The 18,886-nt window shown below is 40.2% G+C and overlaps 1 protein-coding gene across 1 annotated transcript in view; it reads right to left on the bottom strand.

Annotated features, from left to right (window-relative positions):
• Positions 1-1,045: 1,045 nt before the first annotated feature.
• Positions 1,046-18,886, bottom strand: part of LOC125451728 (serine/threonine-protein kinase H1-like) — a 53,248-nt gene continuing 35,407 nt past the window's right edge. The window contains exon 3 of the mRNA XM_048529272.1: positions 1,046-1,354. Coding sequence (XP_048385229.1) covers positions 1,046-1,354 — 309 coding nt within the window. The remainder of the gene's footprint in view (positions 1,355-18,886) is intronic.

Raw genomic sequence — 18,886 nt, 5'->3', positions numbered from 1 at the left:
AGATCATGTCTCTATCACTTAGTCAAATATTTATGTTATATTGCCCTATTTGATGCAAATATTTAACTCTATAGATTTAGGATCATTTTTATTGCCTGCAGAACTTCTCATACGTTTAATATAAAAAGCTGAAACATATTATGAACAAAGAAACTGTGAATTTTTATGCCAATGAATAAGAAATACTATGCAAATCAGGTTTTTGGAATACTACCATTGTAAGAATATTGGTCCTGATTTTGGTCCGTGTTTTTGGAGAGGAATGGTACAGTCATGAAAAGGAGAAATCCCTAGTAATATTATCATTTCAGTTGGGAGCTGCAGCCAAAACCCTTCAGCAAATACACTAGAGAACATCATATGAAAATACAACACCTGGCCCCATAATGTTAATAAGACTGCCACATTCAAGCACCATTGGATGTAGCTTAGGCTTCATATGCTATGTTAAGTGGCTTGGAACATGGAGCAGCAAAATTTGAAGATCTTAAAGGGGCCCCACGAGGCTATTCCAAAAACCAGGAGTTAGGTCTTAGTGGCATTAATGCTTTTTTAGCTCTCCTTCCATTAAACTAACTGTTCAGAAGATAAGTCAACAGTTTTCCCATGCTATGGAATGGTCAGACAGCTAAACCGGCCATCAACATGATTCAGGTCTCAATCTGCTTTCTTCCTGGGGTAGCTGGCTTGCTTGTCCTATTTCTTATTTGACAAAAATACTTACAATAAAATCAGACCCAATAATTCATAGTACTAAACAAAATTCAGAAAAGATGAAAAAGCTTTGAACTTTACATTAGATGGCAGAAACACATAGGTCAATCCTAAAGATGACACTGATTATGCAGAGTTGCTAAAATACTGACAAAACTATTTTGATTTGACAATTGTTCAACAGTGTGTCTAACTGCAATGTTGTGGCTACGTCTAGGAATTGTTTGAACTTCATTTGGGCTCATTAAAATGGTCAACCAATCAACCATTTGTTTTGTATGAAGAACAGTTTATATAGCTGTAAGAACCTTGATTGACAGCCCATTGATCCTTATTGAACAATATGTTGCTGGTACCACAGGTTAAACTCCTGGATTTCCTTCTCATGTAAACGACGTGACTTGCTGGAACGGCTTGACCTGGTAGACTGCGCTGACTTAGAGCTTGGACTATGGGAAGATGTCATCCGCATCAAATTCTGAGAGATTGACCGATGTAGGTTCTTCATAGAGGACGAAGCCGCCATTGTCACAACCCATGGATGTTTCAAAGCTTGTGCAGCTGCCATTCTCTCATTTGGGTCTATTGTGATTAGTTTATCAATGAAGTCCTTGGCAAGGTTAGACACATTTGGCCATGGCTGTAATGAAAGTACATTGTAAAGAAAGATCAATATTAGTGCAGAATGTGATACCGAACAATTAATTGCTCATTAATGACCATTTGCTATTAATTAACAGCAAATATCTTGAACATCTGTAGCAATCGTATCTCTTTCTTCCCTTGCAAGCCAGTTTGAGAGTCCAGCGAGTATTGAAACCTTGGCTTACTCCACTTCCCACATACATGCTGTCCTTTGACAACATTATTACAAACATGTATATTAATGGCACTTAAACAAACCTTGACAGACACAAATGAAAATCTTCCTTTGATTCTTGCTACCATCAAGTTGGGAGGGGTGGTCTGATTATTTTCCGCACTCCCCCATTGGTCACATCCAAGTTAGAATTTTTAAAAAGATGGTATTGCCAATCAGACTAGCCCAGTATCAGAAACAAGCTAGCAAGGTTCCTTAAGTGCCACATAAAGGGCTAGTTTATTGCAAACAAACTTACTCAAGAAAAGAAATCATGTGTGTTAAAACAAAGGGGTTAAACTGTGCAAATAAATGCAACTATTCTTTCTAAAAAATAATACACACAACCACCAAGTCTGGGACAAAAATATAAAATCCTGCAGAGTGTAATCCTCAAAGTACTAAGGCTAAGTAACAATCACATTGAGGAGAAATAATAATTCACACATTATCTTTTTTTCTCTCTGGGGACCTTTACAATCTGATCCAATTGCTGTTCCTGCTAATTTGTCAAAAGTAAAAAAAAATTACTTTCCAACTCCCTTTAGTTCCATAGCAGAGAAATATTAATGCTGTTTTTCTCTCTCCACATATGCTGCCAAACCTACTAAGTTTCTCAAGCATTTCTGTTTTTATTCCTTCCAATCCAGTTGGGGGTTTTCTTTTCTTCTACAAATATACTTTCAATGAGTCCTTTAGGTTTGCTACGAAAAGCTTTTACATCTGATTGGCAATCAGCTTCAAAAGTTTTTTCCAACCTAACAGATTTTGACAGTTCATTATTTTAATTCACACCACATGAATAACAAGCATTGAGGGAGTTTTGTTCTCTTCAATCAAATCATGGCCTAGTTTATGTGAGAGACCTGCCTTCTGCTCACATTATTTTTTTTTTCTAACTTCAAAAGTGCTTCAAAAGTAGAACCTTATTTCACCATCTTTTACTATTTATTCCAAATATTTGTTTCACTTTATTTGCCAATAAATTTTCATGTTTGTTGATTGCTTCATTCATCTTAGCAACGGTTCTGGTGGTTACATTTGCTTTTTTTTTCCAGAATCTTCCATAGAACGTTTGCGCATGTTTGACAATTTCCCATGAGCATTCCATTCATTTTAGTTTTTTTTCACCATGGTTACTGATTGCCCTTTAATATGTTCCTTACATTTATTTTTAACAGATTTACTCTCCCAAACTACACATTCTATCTTTCTTATCCTGAAGATTGCATTGGAGTTTAAAATTTCATTGTTGTTTTCATAATGATGTTCCAGTGGATTGTCCATCTTGACTATTAATTTCTTTACATAGGAGGTGTGTTTAGTAAGTTTGCAAATGACACCAAAATTGGAAGTGTAGTGGACAGCGAAGAAGGTTACCTCAGAGTACAATGGGGTGTTGATCAGATGGGCCAATGGCAGAAGAATGACAGATGGAGTTTAATTTAGATAAATGTGAGGTGCTGCACTTGGAAAGGCAAATCAGGGCAGGACTTATACACTTAGTGGTAAGGATCTGGAGAGTGCTGCTGAACAAAGAGGCCTTGAAGTGGAGGTTCACTGCCTTGAAAGTAGAATCTGGGTAGATATGATAGTAAAGAAAGTGTTTGGCATGCTTGCCTTTATTGGTCAGGTCATTGAGTATAGGAGTTGGGAAGTCGTGTTGTGACTGTACAGTACATTGGTTAGGCCACTATTTGAATACTGCATGCAATTCTAGTCTCCCTGCTATAGGAAGGATGTTGTGAAACTTGAAAGGGTTCAGAAAAGATTTTCAAGGATGTTGCCAGGGTTGGAGGGTTTGAGCTAGAGGGAGAGGCTGAATAGAGTGGGGCTATTTTCCCTGGAGCATCAGAGGCTGAGGGGTGACCTTAGAGAGGCTTATAATATCATAAGGGTCATGGATAGAGTAAATAGACAAGGTATTTTCCCCACGGTAGGGGAGTACAAAACTAGACGGCTCAGGTTTAAGGTGAGAGGGCAAAGATTTAAAAGGGACCGAACGGGTGAACTTTTTCACGCAGAAGGTGGTGTGTGTATGGAATGAGCAGCCAGAGGGATTGGTAGAGGCAGGCACAATTATAACATTTAAAAGGCCTCTGGGCAGGTATATGACTGGGAAGAGTTTAGAGGGATATGGGCCAAATACTGGCAAATGGGGCTAGATTTATTTAGGATATCCAGTCAGCATGAACAAGTTGGACCCAAGGGTCTGTTTCCATGCTGTATATCTCTATGACCCTATGACTCTATTCTAAATGTTTTGTCACGATATTTAACAGAGACTTCAGATGCATGGATTTGATCGATTTCTAATTGAAGATCAATTTTCGTTTTATTTACTTCTGCAGATTTCGGTTTAAACATTTCAAGTTCTCAAGAAATATTTTAATTCCTGTGACTGATGCTAAAATGTTCTCAATAGTTTGCATTTAACGTTAGCAAACTCATCTTTTGTGCACAAAATTTGATTCCATACTTGATCAGTTTTTCTTTCAATTGCTCATCATTAGCTGATTGTTCTTGCATTTACCCACAACAATTTTGGGGAGTTTGGCAAGATGAACATAATCGAGCAACACGGTCACCACTATATTAACCATTGTGCGGTGTGGAAGCAGGCCTTTCGGCCCATTGAGTCCATATCGACCCTCCAAACAGCATGCCACCCGACCCACCTCCTACACTACCCCTGTAGCCCTGCATTTCCCATGGCTAATCCACCTAGCTTGCACATTCCTGGACACTTTGGGCAATTTAGCACGGCCAATCCACCTAACCTGTACATCTGTGGACTGTGGGAGGAAACCCACGCAGACGTGGGGAGAACATGCAAACTCTATACAGTCACCTGGGTCCCTGGCACTGTGAGTCAGCAGTGCTAACCACTGAGCTGCCGTGCCACCCTAGTACAAATATTAGTGTCTCCGATGGCCAAATCTTTATTCAATACAAAATGTACTCTTTCACTAGGAACAATTCCCACAGTACTGACTCAGCTTACTAAGTCTTACTTCCCTTTGTACAAATGAACAGATTCATAAATTCCATGAATATTCCCTATTAATGCTCCTTTCATTATACCTGCTGAAACATGAAAACATGAATCAAATCATCAGTCATCTTCATTGATAAGTGTCTGCCAAATATTAATTTGTTTACTTGTTTCATCGGAGAAGTATGCGAATACCTCCACCTTGGAGGCAAAACCTCTGTACCTCCAGTAACTTGGCTCACTTTAGCAGTATTCTTGGAAGAATCTCCCTGACTAACCCAGGCTGTATTCCCCATTCTACTGGGTCCTGAAGGAACAATCTTTATTTGTACCATTGCCACTGGTTTGTCATTCCACTTCCAACATCAGCATGAAGCTATCCTGTCTTCTTGCAACACAAGCAGACAGACAAAGCATATCACTTCTAATCTTAACAACTTGCTTTCTAGATTGAGGAGAGACCCATTTGCATTCCCTGCTCTCCCATTGTGGGGCGGACCCTTCTTCTTTACACCCTTTCACCCTGTTACTATCCTTCTCAGGTTTGTTGGGTAATGGAAAAAGAGTTTACATTGAGATAAGGGTTTGTGGACAAGCTCATCAGCTGCTTGTCCAGCTTTTGAAACATTTATTCTTCACTTTGCTTATGCCTTACAGAAGGTGGACAGACTTTGGGCAATAAGGAGGTGAGTCACTTGGTGCAGGAATTCTAGTCTCTGGCATGCTTATGTAGACACAATGTTTATATGGCTAGTCCGGTTCTGCTTCTCGTCACCGGTAACCCCCAGGATGTTGATAGGCATAAGCATCAGGCACATAGTGTTTTGTGTTAGTATTGTGCAGATTTCTGTGACAATTTTATTTATTTTGCAATGCTTTCAAATGAAATGAAAAATATTTACCTCACTTTTTTCAAATTTTGGGATCCCTTTCGCAAATTTAAGCAGCTCAAATGACTCTGAGTTGGGGACCGTATCATTCTCTATCAGTACCTTCCCCAAGTTCAGAGACAACCTCCCGTCATAGTACTAATATTTTGGATTGAAATTCCACTGCCTCTTATTTATTTGCTCCTCCTTTTTCTTCTTTACCCTCCTTTCATCTTTTTTTTCTCTGAACTACTTTTCTCTTTCCCTTCTTTATCTCTCTCCTCCCTCTTCTTTGGTTGTTTGGAATTTCAGTTGTAATCTCCCCTTTTTGAGCTGAATCCTTGCCGGAGTTACCTTTCCTGCATCCAATTCCACACGTCCCTATGGATCTCTCTCATCAATACCCAGACTGTTATTCAATTTTATTTTTAGAATGTCTTGTTCCTTAGCTTTGTTTTGAATTATATCCCAACCACACTCTCCAGTCTGTCAGTGAAAAATGACTTTAATGTTTCAGTTCTGCTCTGCTCAACTGATCTACCACAAAAATGAACTTTGATCAGTGCAGAATTGCATACTAGGGCAGGAAAAACCTCTACTGATTTAGCACATAAGGCTTCTTAATAAGATGAGAACCCATGGTATTTGAGGGACTCTGTAGTATTTTAGCTGACTAATAGATGACTAAGAGTTGGAATTAACAAGGTGTTTTTAAGGAAGGTAACCCGAAACTAGTGGTGTGCCACAGGTACCAGTGCTGGGACTACAATTATTTGCAACATACATTAATGGCATGGATGATGGAAGTGAATGCGCTAATTGCCAAGTTTGCAGATGATGCCCTGCCACATAAGGCTGTGGAGGCCAGGTCATTGAGTACATTTAAAACTGAGATAGATAGGTTCTTGATTATCAAGGGGATCAAGGGTTACAGGGAGGAAGTGGGGCGATGGGGTTGAGGTACTTATCAGCTATGATTGAATGGCGGAGCAGACTCGATGAGCTGAATAGCCTAATTTCTGCCCCTATGTCTTATGATCTTGTAGGTAGAAAGGGAAGTAATGAGGATGATACAATGAGTCCACCGAGAGATATTGACAGGGTAAGTGAATGAGCAACAATTTGGCAGATGGAATATAATGTGAGAAAGTGTGAGATTGTATGCTTTGGCAGTGAAATATAGAGAATGAATATTAGTTAAATGAGGAAAGACCTATGAAAACTACAGCACAGTGGGATTTGATGCATCTCATGCATGAATCACAAGTAGTGGTTCAAGTGCAATGGGTAATAGTTAAGGCAAATGAAGCGCTGGCCTTTACTTCAAAGGGAATGGAGGATAAAAGCAAGGAGGTTTTACTAAAATTATACAAGGTATTAGTCAGACCACCTCTGGAGTATTGTGGACAACTTTGGGCCCCTAATTGGAGGATAGGTATACTGGCATTTGAGATGATGAGACGAGGTTCATGAGGTCGATTTCAGGTATGCATGGATTTTCCTATGAGGAGAGATTGAGTTGTGACATAGAAACATAGAAAGCAGGAGTAGGCCATTCAGTCCTTCTGGCCTGCACCTCCATTCAATATAAGGCTGATAATCTGAATCTCGGTTCGCAGTAAACAACTGCACCTCCCAGTCGCGAACCATTTCAACTTCCCCTCCCATTCCTTAGACGACATGTCCATCCTGGGCCTCCTGCAGTGCCATAATGATGCCACCCGTAGGTTGCAGGAACAGCAACTCATATTCCGCTTGGGAACCCTGCAGCCCAATGGTATCAATGTGCATTTCAATTCCCATGGTACTGACTCAATCCCCTCCCCCCACTGCATCCCAAAACCAGCCCAGCTCGTCCCCGCCTGCCTAAACTGTTCTTCCTCTCACCTATCCCCTCCTCCCACCTCAAGCCACACCTCCATTTCCTACCTAACCTCATCCCGCCCCCTTGATTTGTCCGTCCTCTCCGGACTGACCTATCCCCTCCCTACCTCCCCACCCAAACTCTCCTTTGCACCTATCTTCTCCTCTATCCATCTTCTATCCACCTCCCCCTCTCTCCCTATTTATTTCAGAACCCTCCCCCCATCCCCCTCTCTGATGAAGGGTCTAGGCCCGAAACGTCAGCTTTTGTGCTCCTGAGATGCTGCTTGGCCTGTTGTGTTCATCCAGCTTCACACTTTGTTATCTTGGATTCTCCAGCATCTGCAGTTCCCATTATCTCTGTACCTTATTTATGCCTTGTTCCTATACCATTTGATCCTTTTTAGCCCTAATAACTATATCTAATGCCTTCTTAAAAACATTCAATGTTTGGCCTCAACTGCTTTCTGTGGCAGTGAATTCCACAGGCTCACCACTCTCTGAGTGAAAAAATTTCTCTTCATCTCAGTCCTAATGGCCTTTCCTTATCCTTACACTGTGATCTCTGGTTCTGAACTCCCTGGTCATCAGAAATATCCTTCCAGCATTTACTCTGTCTACTCTTGTGAGAATGTTATAGGTGTCTATAATATCACCCCTCATTCTTTTAGTCATTCTTCCCAGTAAATATAGTCCTAACCAATTCAATCTCTTTTGAAATGTCAGATCTGCCATCCCAGCTGGAGCTTGTACTCATTCAAGTTCATAAATGTGAGACAGAAACTAAATGAAGCATGGAAGATTCTTGGGGGGCTTGACAGAGAATATGCTATAATGTTTCCTCTCTAGGAGAGTCGAGGACCAGAAGTCATAATCTCAGATTAAGGGGTCATTCATTTATGACTTAGTCAACCTGTGGAATTCTTTACTGCAGGCTGGATCCCTACGTAAATTCAAGGCTGAGATGGAAGATTTTTACTCAGTAAGGGAATCAAGGGTTACAGGCACAAGGCAGGAAAGTTGCATTGAGGATCATCAGATCAGCCATGATCTCCTTGAATGCCAGAGCAGATTGTGGATAAATAGCTAAGTTCTGCTCCTACATCTTATGGTCTTATACGGTCTTATCAGCTGGAACTTCCTCCAGTTAAACACAGGGAAAATGGAAACCATTGATCCCAATCTAAACTCTGATCTCATTGCTGACTCCTTTATCCTAAGCTCTAACTTTAACTTTGTGCCTTCTTTACCTATTTTGACCTCTGTAACATTATTCATCCCTGCCCTCACTTCATTAATGACTTTGTCACCTCCAGAACTGATAATTCTAGTATTCTCTTGGACTGGCCTCCTATCCTTCGTGGTCTGTAGACTTCAGCACACCCAGAATTCCCTTACCCGTTTGCCATTCCAACTATGTCTAATCGTCCACCATTAGCATTGTTGGCTCCTAATCTCTGACTACATCAAAATTTTGATCATTGTTTGAAATTGCGCAAAGGTCATATCTTAACATCCCGTGTAATGTCTAGAAACCAAAAATCCACACTCTCCTGCGCATGCCATTATTTTGATTTAAATTTCTTATTATATCCCTGTTTAATTCCAACTCCTTTCATGCTCATTGGCAATCAGGTCTTCAGCCACCCAAAAGGCACTGCCTGTCTCCTTCTCTATCATCCGACATGAACCTCTTTGAAACTCTCATTTTGACATTGGTTTTACATTTATAATGTGTCCTTCTGTGATTCAATTATGACTATTTTGGCTATGTTTCTGTGCACAATGTTTTAACAATGTCAAAGACAATATTTGTGCAAATTCTTGCTATGTGTACTGTGAATGCCAGAAACCAAAAATAAAAACTGAGATACTGGAAATGCCAGTGCATTTAATAATGGAACAATTTGGGCTGATGTTACGAATGGACATATAACTGGAATTCTAATGTTGAACCAGTCCCAAAATGGTAGTCTGCTTTTTCCCTTACTGATGTTGAACAGTTGGCTATGCCTTTTGTATTAACTAAATTAATATAGAAATGTGGAATAGTAGGACTTCAAAATGTGTCAAAGTTGCTTAATTTCAATTGGTCTGGATTGGTGAATAGTTTTCCGCAGTAACAACAACAGGTTTTAATAACATTAAACAAAACATTATTTGTAATAACTGTACATTTATTTATGATGGTGCAGTGATACACTGAATGATAGAAAGTAAGTTTTCACCAATGAATTTTTGTACAGTAAGTTTCAAGCATAGGAACTTTAAAAAAATGACATGGTCATCGGAGGCTTGGGGACCACTTTGTGGAACACCTCCGCTCGGTTCGCAACAACAACTGCACCTCCCAGTCACGAACCATTTCAACTCCCCCTTCCACTCCATGGACGACGTGTCCATCTTGGGCCTCCTGCATTGCCAGAATTATGCCACCTGAAGGCTGCAGGAACAGTATCTAATATTTCATTTGAGAACTCTGCGGCCCAAGGGTATCAATGTGGACTTCACAAGCTTCAAAATCTCTTCTCCTCCGATCGCATCCTAAAACCAGCCCAGCTCGTCCCCGCCTCCCTAGCCATTCCTCTCACCTCAAGCCCCACCCCCATCTCCTACCACCTAACCTCATCCTGTCTCCCAGACCTTTCCGTCCTCCCTGGGCCAACCTATCCCCTCCCTAACTTCCCACCTGCATTCACCTTTACTGGCTCCAGCCCCGCCTCTTTGACGTGTCTGTCTCCTCTCCACCTATCTTTTCCTTTACCCACCTTTTATCCACCTCCCCCTCTCTCCCTATTTATTTCAGAATCCCCTTCCCCTCCTCCATTTCTGAAGAAGGGTCTCAACCCAAAATGTCAGCCTTCCTGCTCCTCTGATGCTGCTTGGCCTGCTGTGTTCATCCAGCTCCACACCTTGTTATCTCGGATTCTCCAGCATCGGCAGTTCCTACTATCTCTGGTCTTTCATTTGTTGTCTTAAACATAACAATAAATTAGTGTTGAGTTGTAAGATAGCAACATTTGCATTGTTTAAAGCTAAAGCTGAAGATAATGTGTAATAGTCCATAAACGCATAAGAATGGAGTTTGCACATTCTCCCCGTGTCTGCATGGGTTTACTCCACGTACTCTGGTTTCCTCCCACAGTCTAAAGATGTGTAGGCTAGGTGGTTTGGCCATGTTAAATTCCCATGGCGTCCAGGGATGTGTAGGTTGGGTAGATTACCAATGGGAAATGCAGGGTTACAGGAATATGGTAGACGGATGGGTCTGGTCGTGATGGTCTTTGGAGGGTCTGTGTGGACTCGATGGATCGAATAGCCTGCTTACACACTGTAGGGATTCTATGAATGTACAGTGAACCTACAATGGTATACTGTTGAGGAAGAAGTAGGAATCAGCTACATTTGTGGCTTCTATTGTAACTTCCTTTAGGTATTATGTTTAAAGAAATCCGAAACCATCCTTTTGCATATCAGGCATGGCACTCAAAGGAAATCTCTTGCAGTTTTAATATAAAGTCTTGGCAAAATAATACCATGTTAATGTTGTAATGTTGCAACATCAGAAGCAAAAGCTTTTTTTTCCCCTCTGAGTCAGGTTATGAAGTACAGTCAACAGGTTACTTTAGTGAAACAAAAATGAGAAGAAAAATGCAGAAGTGTTCCCACACTACACAGGAGTGGTTTACACAGAGAGACAGTTCCTCACTGCCTTATATGTTTTGTTCAATGTGTGTGGAAAGGGAATGGTGGGTGGTTTGGGAAGGAATGCTGAAGGGAGAAGTTTGAGCTATATACATTTGAGACACAGAAACTGTCATAGTCATGATCATAGGACATTTTCTAAATGTTCCCAATATTTTGCTGATGGCCATACTATTAAACAGGCAGTGGACTGATGTGAACAGAATAGTGCACTGTTTATTGTATTGCAAAGAATGTCTGCTTCCCGATAACAGGATGAAATTTGGGTAGTCTTGGGAACAAATGAGGGTGGTTCCCCAGAAGTAGTGGCAGAAACCCATTTTTAATAAGCAGCACATCATATTCATTATAATTAAACTTTATTACCTTTAGATTTAAGTACACAGCAAATGTGTCTTTAGATTCAAAGCTGGTTAATGATCAAATTCCATCAAATTTTTCTGTCTGAGGAACTTTGCTGAGATGGGGAGAGGGTGCTTGAGATTGGGTACTGGCTGGGAAAGGGAAATAGGTCATAGCTCAATGAGGAATGTATGTAAATGGAGTAAGTCCTTTTCATTATTTAATACATCATGGGCAGTGAACATCATTGTCAATTAAAACCAGCTTTAGTTATCCACTTTAATGGCCTACAACCAGAAGAAATTTAAGAATTAGCCACATTACTGAATAGACCAGACCATGTAAGGATGGCAGGTTGCCTTCCGCTATGCATATTTATTAGTGAGGACTGACAATCAGAGAAAATTGCATGTGTCAACAGGCTCCTAAGTTCCATATTTCCAAGGATTTACCATAAATGTTGATTCTTCTGCACATATTAATCCATCATTAATAGTCAAAGAAGAATCACTTCCTAAAAGCCCACATTAGCTCACAAAGCTCAAATAATCATGAACATTTAACACACATGAATTGAGTTCTTTAAGCTGTATATTTAACTGCAGCTGAGCATATCATGAAATGATTGTTCACGAGTGCTACTGAAATGCAAGTTCACACTTTCTTTGCTTATGCTTTAAAGCTATTTCAACATCCACAGCTGGATGCAAACAGCGTGCTGGGTACTATGTCGCCTGAGATGACTTTAGTGGCTACATACACTCTGGTGGGCCAATGCCTCAAGCACTCCAGGTTGGTCAGAGTCTTCTGCACAAAGGCTGCAGTTTTTTCTCCAATTGTAAACACAGTCAATCAATTAACAGAAACATATTTCCAATCAAATAGTCCAATCATGCATTATTTTGGAATTGTCTGATTTAGTATGTATCTTTTAATTACTCTCCTTTTTCATTTGGTTAATATACTGTTTCCCTTTAACTTTCCAGCTTTAAAGAAGAATTTCTACTTGAAATCACATAGTGATGTTCACTTGGTAGACTGACAGTATGTTCTTTCTTTGTTTTGCAATTCCAGCATCTGCAGAATTTTATGTTTTTTTACTTAATCTGGTCAAGTTTTCACTTCGTTGCTCCACTACTGCAATGTAAATAACACAATGTACCATTCATGCAATGGGTCTACTACGAAAACCGCTGTATAACACAATGCATTGTTCGGTTCCTAAATTAGCATCTTAATCTTCTTCTTTTTACTGAATGACTACAATGGCTTCCCTGTTTAACCAGGGTGCACAGTGACTCCACTCACACTTCATATCACAACTAATATCAAATATATTTAACTTCTAAAAGTATTCCATGTTCAAGCAGTAATAAAGTTATATTTCCACAATGATATGAAGTTGAAACCGTTTCCATGAGTAATCAGTTAGAAAAATCAAAGAAAAAACAATCACATCACCATGTAAAGTCATCTTCATTGTCCATTACCCCTGTAGGAAGCAAATAGCTATTTCTACAGAGGGGTGCTCTGAACTTTGATGAATGTCAGATAGATATTAGAAAGATAGATAGATATCAGGTAAAAAGTAGAGATATAGATATAGAGATAAAAGATATAGATTAATAAAAAGATAGATATCAGAAAGGCCACAAATGTACTATTCAAGGATGTCCAGATTATCTTGGTTATCTCATTAAAATATTTTTCTTCATTAAGACCTCAAAGTAAGTCAACCAAGTGTTTGGGTTTACATCCATTGTTTTCTGGTACAACTTACTACATTACTGTACCATTCCCTTCAGTCAGTAACAGTAAAATTGGGATAAAGCTTGCGTGAAGTTCAAACATTAGCACAATTCAGTTGAGTGAATCATTTGTTGCTGTGCTTTAGATATTTTGCAATGATGATGGGGAATATTTTCCATAATCTTCGCACTTATCAGCTGCTTCCAGTTGCTTCATCCAAGAAATGTGTTGATTTATTATAACAACTTGACTCAACTTTCAGATACTTTGGCTGGGTTACTAATAGAGATTATGAGTCCTGCTGTAATCAGCTGCACAGAAGAATTGTGGAATGTTGATTTTGCTGTGTTTTCCAAAGAAAATGAAAACCGGTTGCAACAGAGAACGAGGGGAGACAGCCAAATGTTTATAGACTGATTTGAGTATTTACAAAGGAAAATTTATTTCTGTGAAGCATTTCCACAGTGTTGTTGTTTACAGAAAACAAAAATTTTTACTTTGAGCATATTTGTTATGAAAATGTTTTGGAAAAAGTGCCTCAGATAGTGATGTTGCATGTGATTATTCACTGATTCAATAACGTTTTGATAGTATTTCAAAAACATATGGTATTAATGAAGGCTATTGTATCATAGAATGACTAAAAGATTAATCATGAGGGAGGCATTAGATTATAACACAAAGCTAGCTGTAAATATGAAAATAGAGAGTAGAAGGTTATCATGATATCTAAAAATGAAAAGATTAAGGAAAAATCCTCTAGAGTGTGAGTTTAGGAAATTAATATTGGAAAATATGAAATGGAAATAAAAATGGAAGTGGCAGATAAATTGGACTTACGTTTTGCATCTGTCTTCACTGCAGAGGATTTAAATATGACCCAATTAGTAATTATGATCAGATTGTAAAAGGAAGTAAGGAATTAGAAACACTAAGGAATGTGTATTGAAAACATAATTAGAAATAAAATCTGCCAAGTTCCCTGAGACAGATGGATTTCATCCCAGTGTGTTAAAGTAAGTGAACTGCTAGTGGCATGTTAGATGCATGGACTTTAATTTTTCCAAATTCCTTATATTCCATGAAGATCCCATCAGATTGGAAAATAGTGAATGTGTCTCCCCTCTTCAAGAAAGGAGGGAGACAGAAAGCAGGAAAATTCAGGCCAGATGCTCTTCATCTATCAAAGGGAACATGCTAGAATCTATTATTAAGCAGCATGAGGAAATCTTAACACAATCAGGCAAAGTCAGTATGATTTGTGAAAAAAAATGTTTATCTAATTTATTAGAATTATTTGAGAAAATCACAAGCAATGTAGATAAAGAGGAATGGTGGATGTACTAGAAGGCATTTGACAATGTGTCCCTCCAAAGGTTACTTGCCAAAATTAGTACTCATGATGTTCAGAGTAACATATTCACATGACCAATGGATTTTTTGGCTAATAAGAAGTAGAGGGTGGGCGTAAATGGGTTATTTTTGGGTATGCAGGCTGGGAAGATCGGTGTGCCACAGGGAGTAGTGCTGTGGCCTCAATTATTTGCAAACTACATAAAAACTTTGATGAAGAAGCCAAATCTATGCTAAATGTGCCAATGAAACAAAGAAAGGAAATTGAAGGGAATATAAGGAGCCTGCAAACGTTTATGTTAGCAGGCGAAACATTAGCTGATGAAGCATAATGTGGAAAATTGTTCACTTGTACATTTTACTTATTATCACATGTATCTTGTTACAAAAAACTTGTATAGTGATGCCACTCTCTGGCGCCATCATAAAACACAGGAAAATAAACAAAAACATGGAGTAAAAAGGCATAAAAATTAAGACACAAAGAAAAAGTATCCAACTTTACAGTCCTCCTTGATAAGTGCTCTGTCATGGGCCATGGGCCTGGTGGCCAGGCACAATTCACCTTTGCCATGCTGCCACCACTGAAATGAAAGTCATCACTCTCCAGTGCCATCTTGCCTCCAACGCAGAAGCTGCCAGGAATCCAAACCCGCCTCCGAAGTCACTGCTATGAGTTTGTGCTGCTGGGCCTACTCACCATTGCTGATGCCCAAGCTCTTCACCAAAAGGTAAAATGAAATAAGAGAGAAAAAAATCACAAGAGAAGGGAGGAGAAAAAAAGAAAACAAACAAAAATAAAAGTGGATGGAGTGGACGAGCCCTACTCCTCTGCCATCTTACCAAAAGATTTGGCAGGAGAAATAGAAGATCAGTGTATTATTTAAATGGAAATAGATTGCAGACCTCTGACATACAAAGGAATCTGGGTGTCAAGGTGCATGGATCACAAAAAATTATGTGCTGTTTTGATGCAATTCCAAAGAAACAAAATGGTCTGTGAACTTTAGTAGAAGGTTAGTTCCTAGATGGTCTTTTTCCATTTCATGAAGCCTTGAAGGGGCAGCACAGTGGCTCAGTGGGTAGTACCACTGCCTCACAGCACCAGGGACCCGGGTTCGATTCCATCCTCGGGCGACTGTCTGTGTAGAGTTTGCACATTCTCCCCGTGTCTGCGTGGGTTTCCTCCGGGTGCTCCGGTTTCCTCCCACAGTCTAAAGATGTGCAGGTTAAATGGATTGGCCATGTTAAATTGCCCATAGTGTTCAGGGATGTGTAGATTAGGATGATGGGTCTGAGTGGGATGCTTTGAGGGGGTGTGGACTTGTTGGGCCAAAGGGCCTGTTTCCACTCTGTAGGGATTCTATGATTGTCTTGTATGTGAATCCTCCACCACTTGTTCTGGGTCTAACTCCATTTTAAGAGCATATACAAGTAACCTGTGTAAATTCCAAAGAAAGGATTCCATGACAGAAGGATTTTTAAAATTCATTCACACGCGGGTATTGATGGCATTTATTGCCCATCCCAACCATATGGAGACCAGATTAGTCAAGGATGGAAATTTCTTTCCTTAAGGAGTATTAATAAATTAGAAGGGCTTTTCCAACAATTGACCTTTTTTTAACGGTTATTAGACTCTTAACTTCAGTTTTTTTTGTTTCAAATTCCACCATTTGCCACAGTAGGTTTTAACTTGGGTCCCCACGATATAACTTGGTCTGTAAATTGACAGTCTAGTGATAATACCACTGGGCCATCGCTTCACCAAAACTGCTAAAAGAAGGTTCACTGCCTGAAACTAATGGATGGTAGCTGGTAGATTTCTGTCTTAGCTTCCTAACCAAGAAGCCAAAGTCACAAACAAATCTGACATTGCTGACAAGGTTTGTGGATAAAGTCAGTAGCAGTTCTGGCATAAATGGCAAAACTTCTAGGTCAGCAGCTTTTGATTTCATTTATATTCATGCAACTCTTTGGAAATTAATGCATCATCTGCTAGCACACAGTTTTGTTAGAGTTTAATGGATATTTTGAAAGGGGTGCAATTCTAAGATAATTAACACTTTACATTCTGTTCCTCTTATGCTCCCAAGATGCTTGGAAACTTTTTTGGATTTTACTGTGGCCTTCCAGTCACTGCATTCACTTTTATAAATCATTCCCTTCTCTTTTGATTTCAGCCACCTATTGCACTGAGCTTGCTTAGATCACATTTCTCTTCTGTTTCACATTTTATAATTAAAATCCATCAGGGCATGAAATTGACAAATGCTCGTATATTGCTTCCAATGGCTGGTAAATGCAGGTTTGATTCTCTCTGCATGCAAGTATAACAAAGAGGGCACACAACAGAGACATAAGTTAGTGCTAGATGATACTGATATCAAGGAGGTAAAACAATACCTGTCCAGAGGACACAGCCCTTATCTCTGTATCAGCTCAGCTATGAGACAAAAGAATACAGTCTTTGAAAGATTTCACAGCTAGATTTTCTAATGCACTGAATAGGAAACAGGGCTTTGTTGTTTAAAAGTTGGAGAAACCTGAGCAAGCACAAGACAGGTAATAGAGAACTTTCTTTGTGAGGTGGGAGTGGGGGTGGGGAGGCGGCTGGCGGCATTGGGGGCACAGGGGATGGAATTAAAGTCAGCCAGATGTATTGTTATAATCACGTAGTGACTAAATATACTCAAACAATAACTTCAGTGTTCTTTTATTTACATGTAAGGTCTATTCATTCAGTGGTTATTCTTCTTTGATATGCTGCATACCTAACCTGTCAAATTATCCTACAGATCTTCAGTATGTCCTTAATAAATTCTTTAGCCTGCAGAAGATACTTTTAGTATGAACTCTTCACTCCATTCCAATCTGTATCCTTCTGTAACTGTTGAATGATGTTCCATGCATCTGGAGCCCTCGTCTTTCAAGACGATCCAGGTGCTGTGGAAGGAGACTTGGTAAATCGGTCATGCTAAATTGCCCATGTGTTCAGGGAGGAGTAGATTGGGTGGGTTATAGGGGGATGGGTCTGGGTGGGATGCTCTGAGGGTCAGTGTGGACTTGTTGGGCCAAAGGGCCCGTTTCCACACTGTAGGGATTCTATGATGCTGATGATTGCCGATGGTCCACAGCTGCTGCCACTGTGTGCCAGTGTAAGAGAGAGAGAGAACACTTAGGGTGTAGATAGCATGTCAACTAAGCTCTTGATGGTACAGAACTTCTTGAATTGCCTGCCCATTAAAAACACCATTCCAGATTAGCATAACATTCCCTTTCACTTTACACTCACTAAAGTATTGCAGGTCTACCTAAAGGAGACGGACTGTAGCCGTTCAAGAATGCAGCTCACCACAAATTTCTTAATGACTTATATGGATTGGTAATCAATGCTCATGTTCCATGAGTGAATAATAAAAAGTCCAGTACAATTTTCTCCATGTTTGGAGAAGGTGACAACTAAGGAGATGAGCAGCTTTTGCTTCACCCCCCATTCAGACTGGCAGATAATGATGCAAGGGTATACGATCTAAGCAACAGAACTCCATTCATTGCATACCCACATCTTGAAATATAAACACAATTTAATGGAACAATCATTAATATCAATTGTTAACATAGACAGATTCTTAACACTTGTGCCCAGAGAACTCTAGCCAGCTCCCCAACTCCATTCTGTCTTGGTGCTCTTGGCAAACTTACAAGTGCAATTCCAGTGTTTGCAGGAGGAGTGGAGAGAGCGGCTGTTCGTGGGGTTGCCCTGTAGTCTGGAATAACATTTGCAGGAGTCCTTAGACTGCCAGAGGGGCTCTTGAACATGTGCAGGACTCCGCTCAATCCCTGTGACTATTGGAGGTGCTTGCGTTACCAGCAGAGGAACTTAGAAGCCACTGTCAGAATCTGAAAGCCTGGAGGTGAGGCCCTCAGCCTGTTGGCTGCTGGTCTTCCTCCCTTTCGATGCACACAGGTATCTCAGTGGTCTGCTTAAACTGACTGTCCAACCCGTCACCACAGTCACCAAGTTGGAGGTCACGGTTTGCTCATCTGCTTGTGTTCTGGCAGCACATATTTCTTGAGTAGACTCTCCTGCCTTCTGCATGTGTCTGCTGATAGCTCCACCCTTTGTTTTCCTACTTCTCTTTGCAACTCCACCCAACAGCTGCAGTCCATAAGCAGCCTGACTTCACACAGTCCTCCAACTGTCAGGGGCCTGTCTGAGCGTTATCTGTAAAGCTCTCCCCAGCTTGTGATCTGGTCGTGACCGCGAACCCACTGGCAAAAGGTTCTCTGTCCTGGGGCAGGGTGTATGGAAATGATGTGAAGTTGCAATTGCTGAGCAATCCTCATTTTCATCCTGAGCAGTGGATTGCAAGGCTCAGTTCCATATGGCTGACCACACTTTGTAGTGTACAAACTTGAATGAGAGAACACAAA

This window comes from Stegostoma tigrinum, chromosome 5, assembly GCF_030684315.1.
Source record: "Stegostoma tigrinum isolate sSteTig4 chromosome 5, sSteTig4.hap1, whole genome shotgun sequence".
NCBI lineage: Eukaryota > Metazoa > Chordata > Chondrichthyes > Orectolobiformes > Stegostomatidae > Stegostoma > Stegostoma tigrinum.
This window is presented reverse-complemented; position numbering and strand designations above follow the sequence as displayed.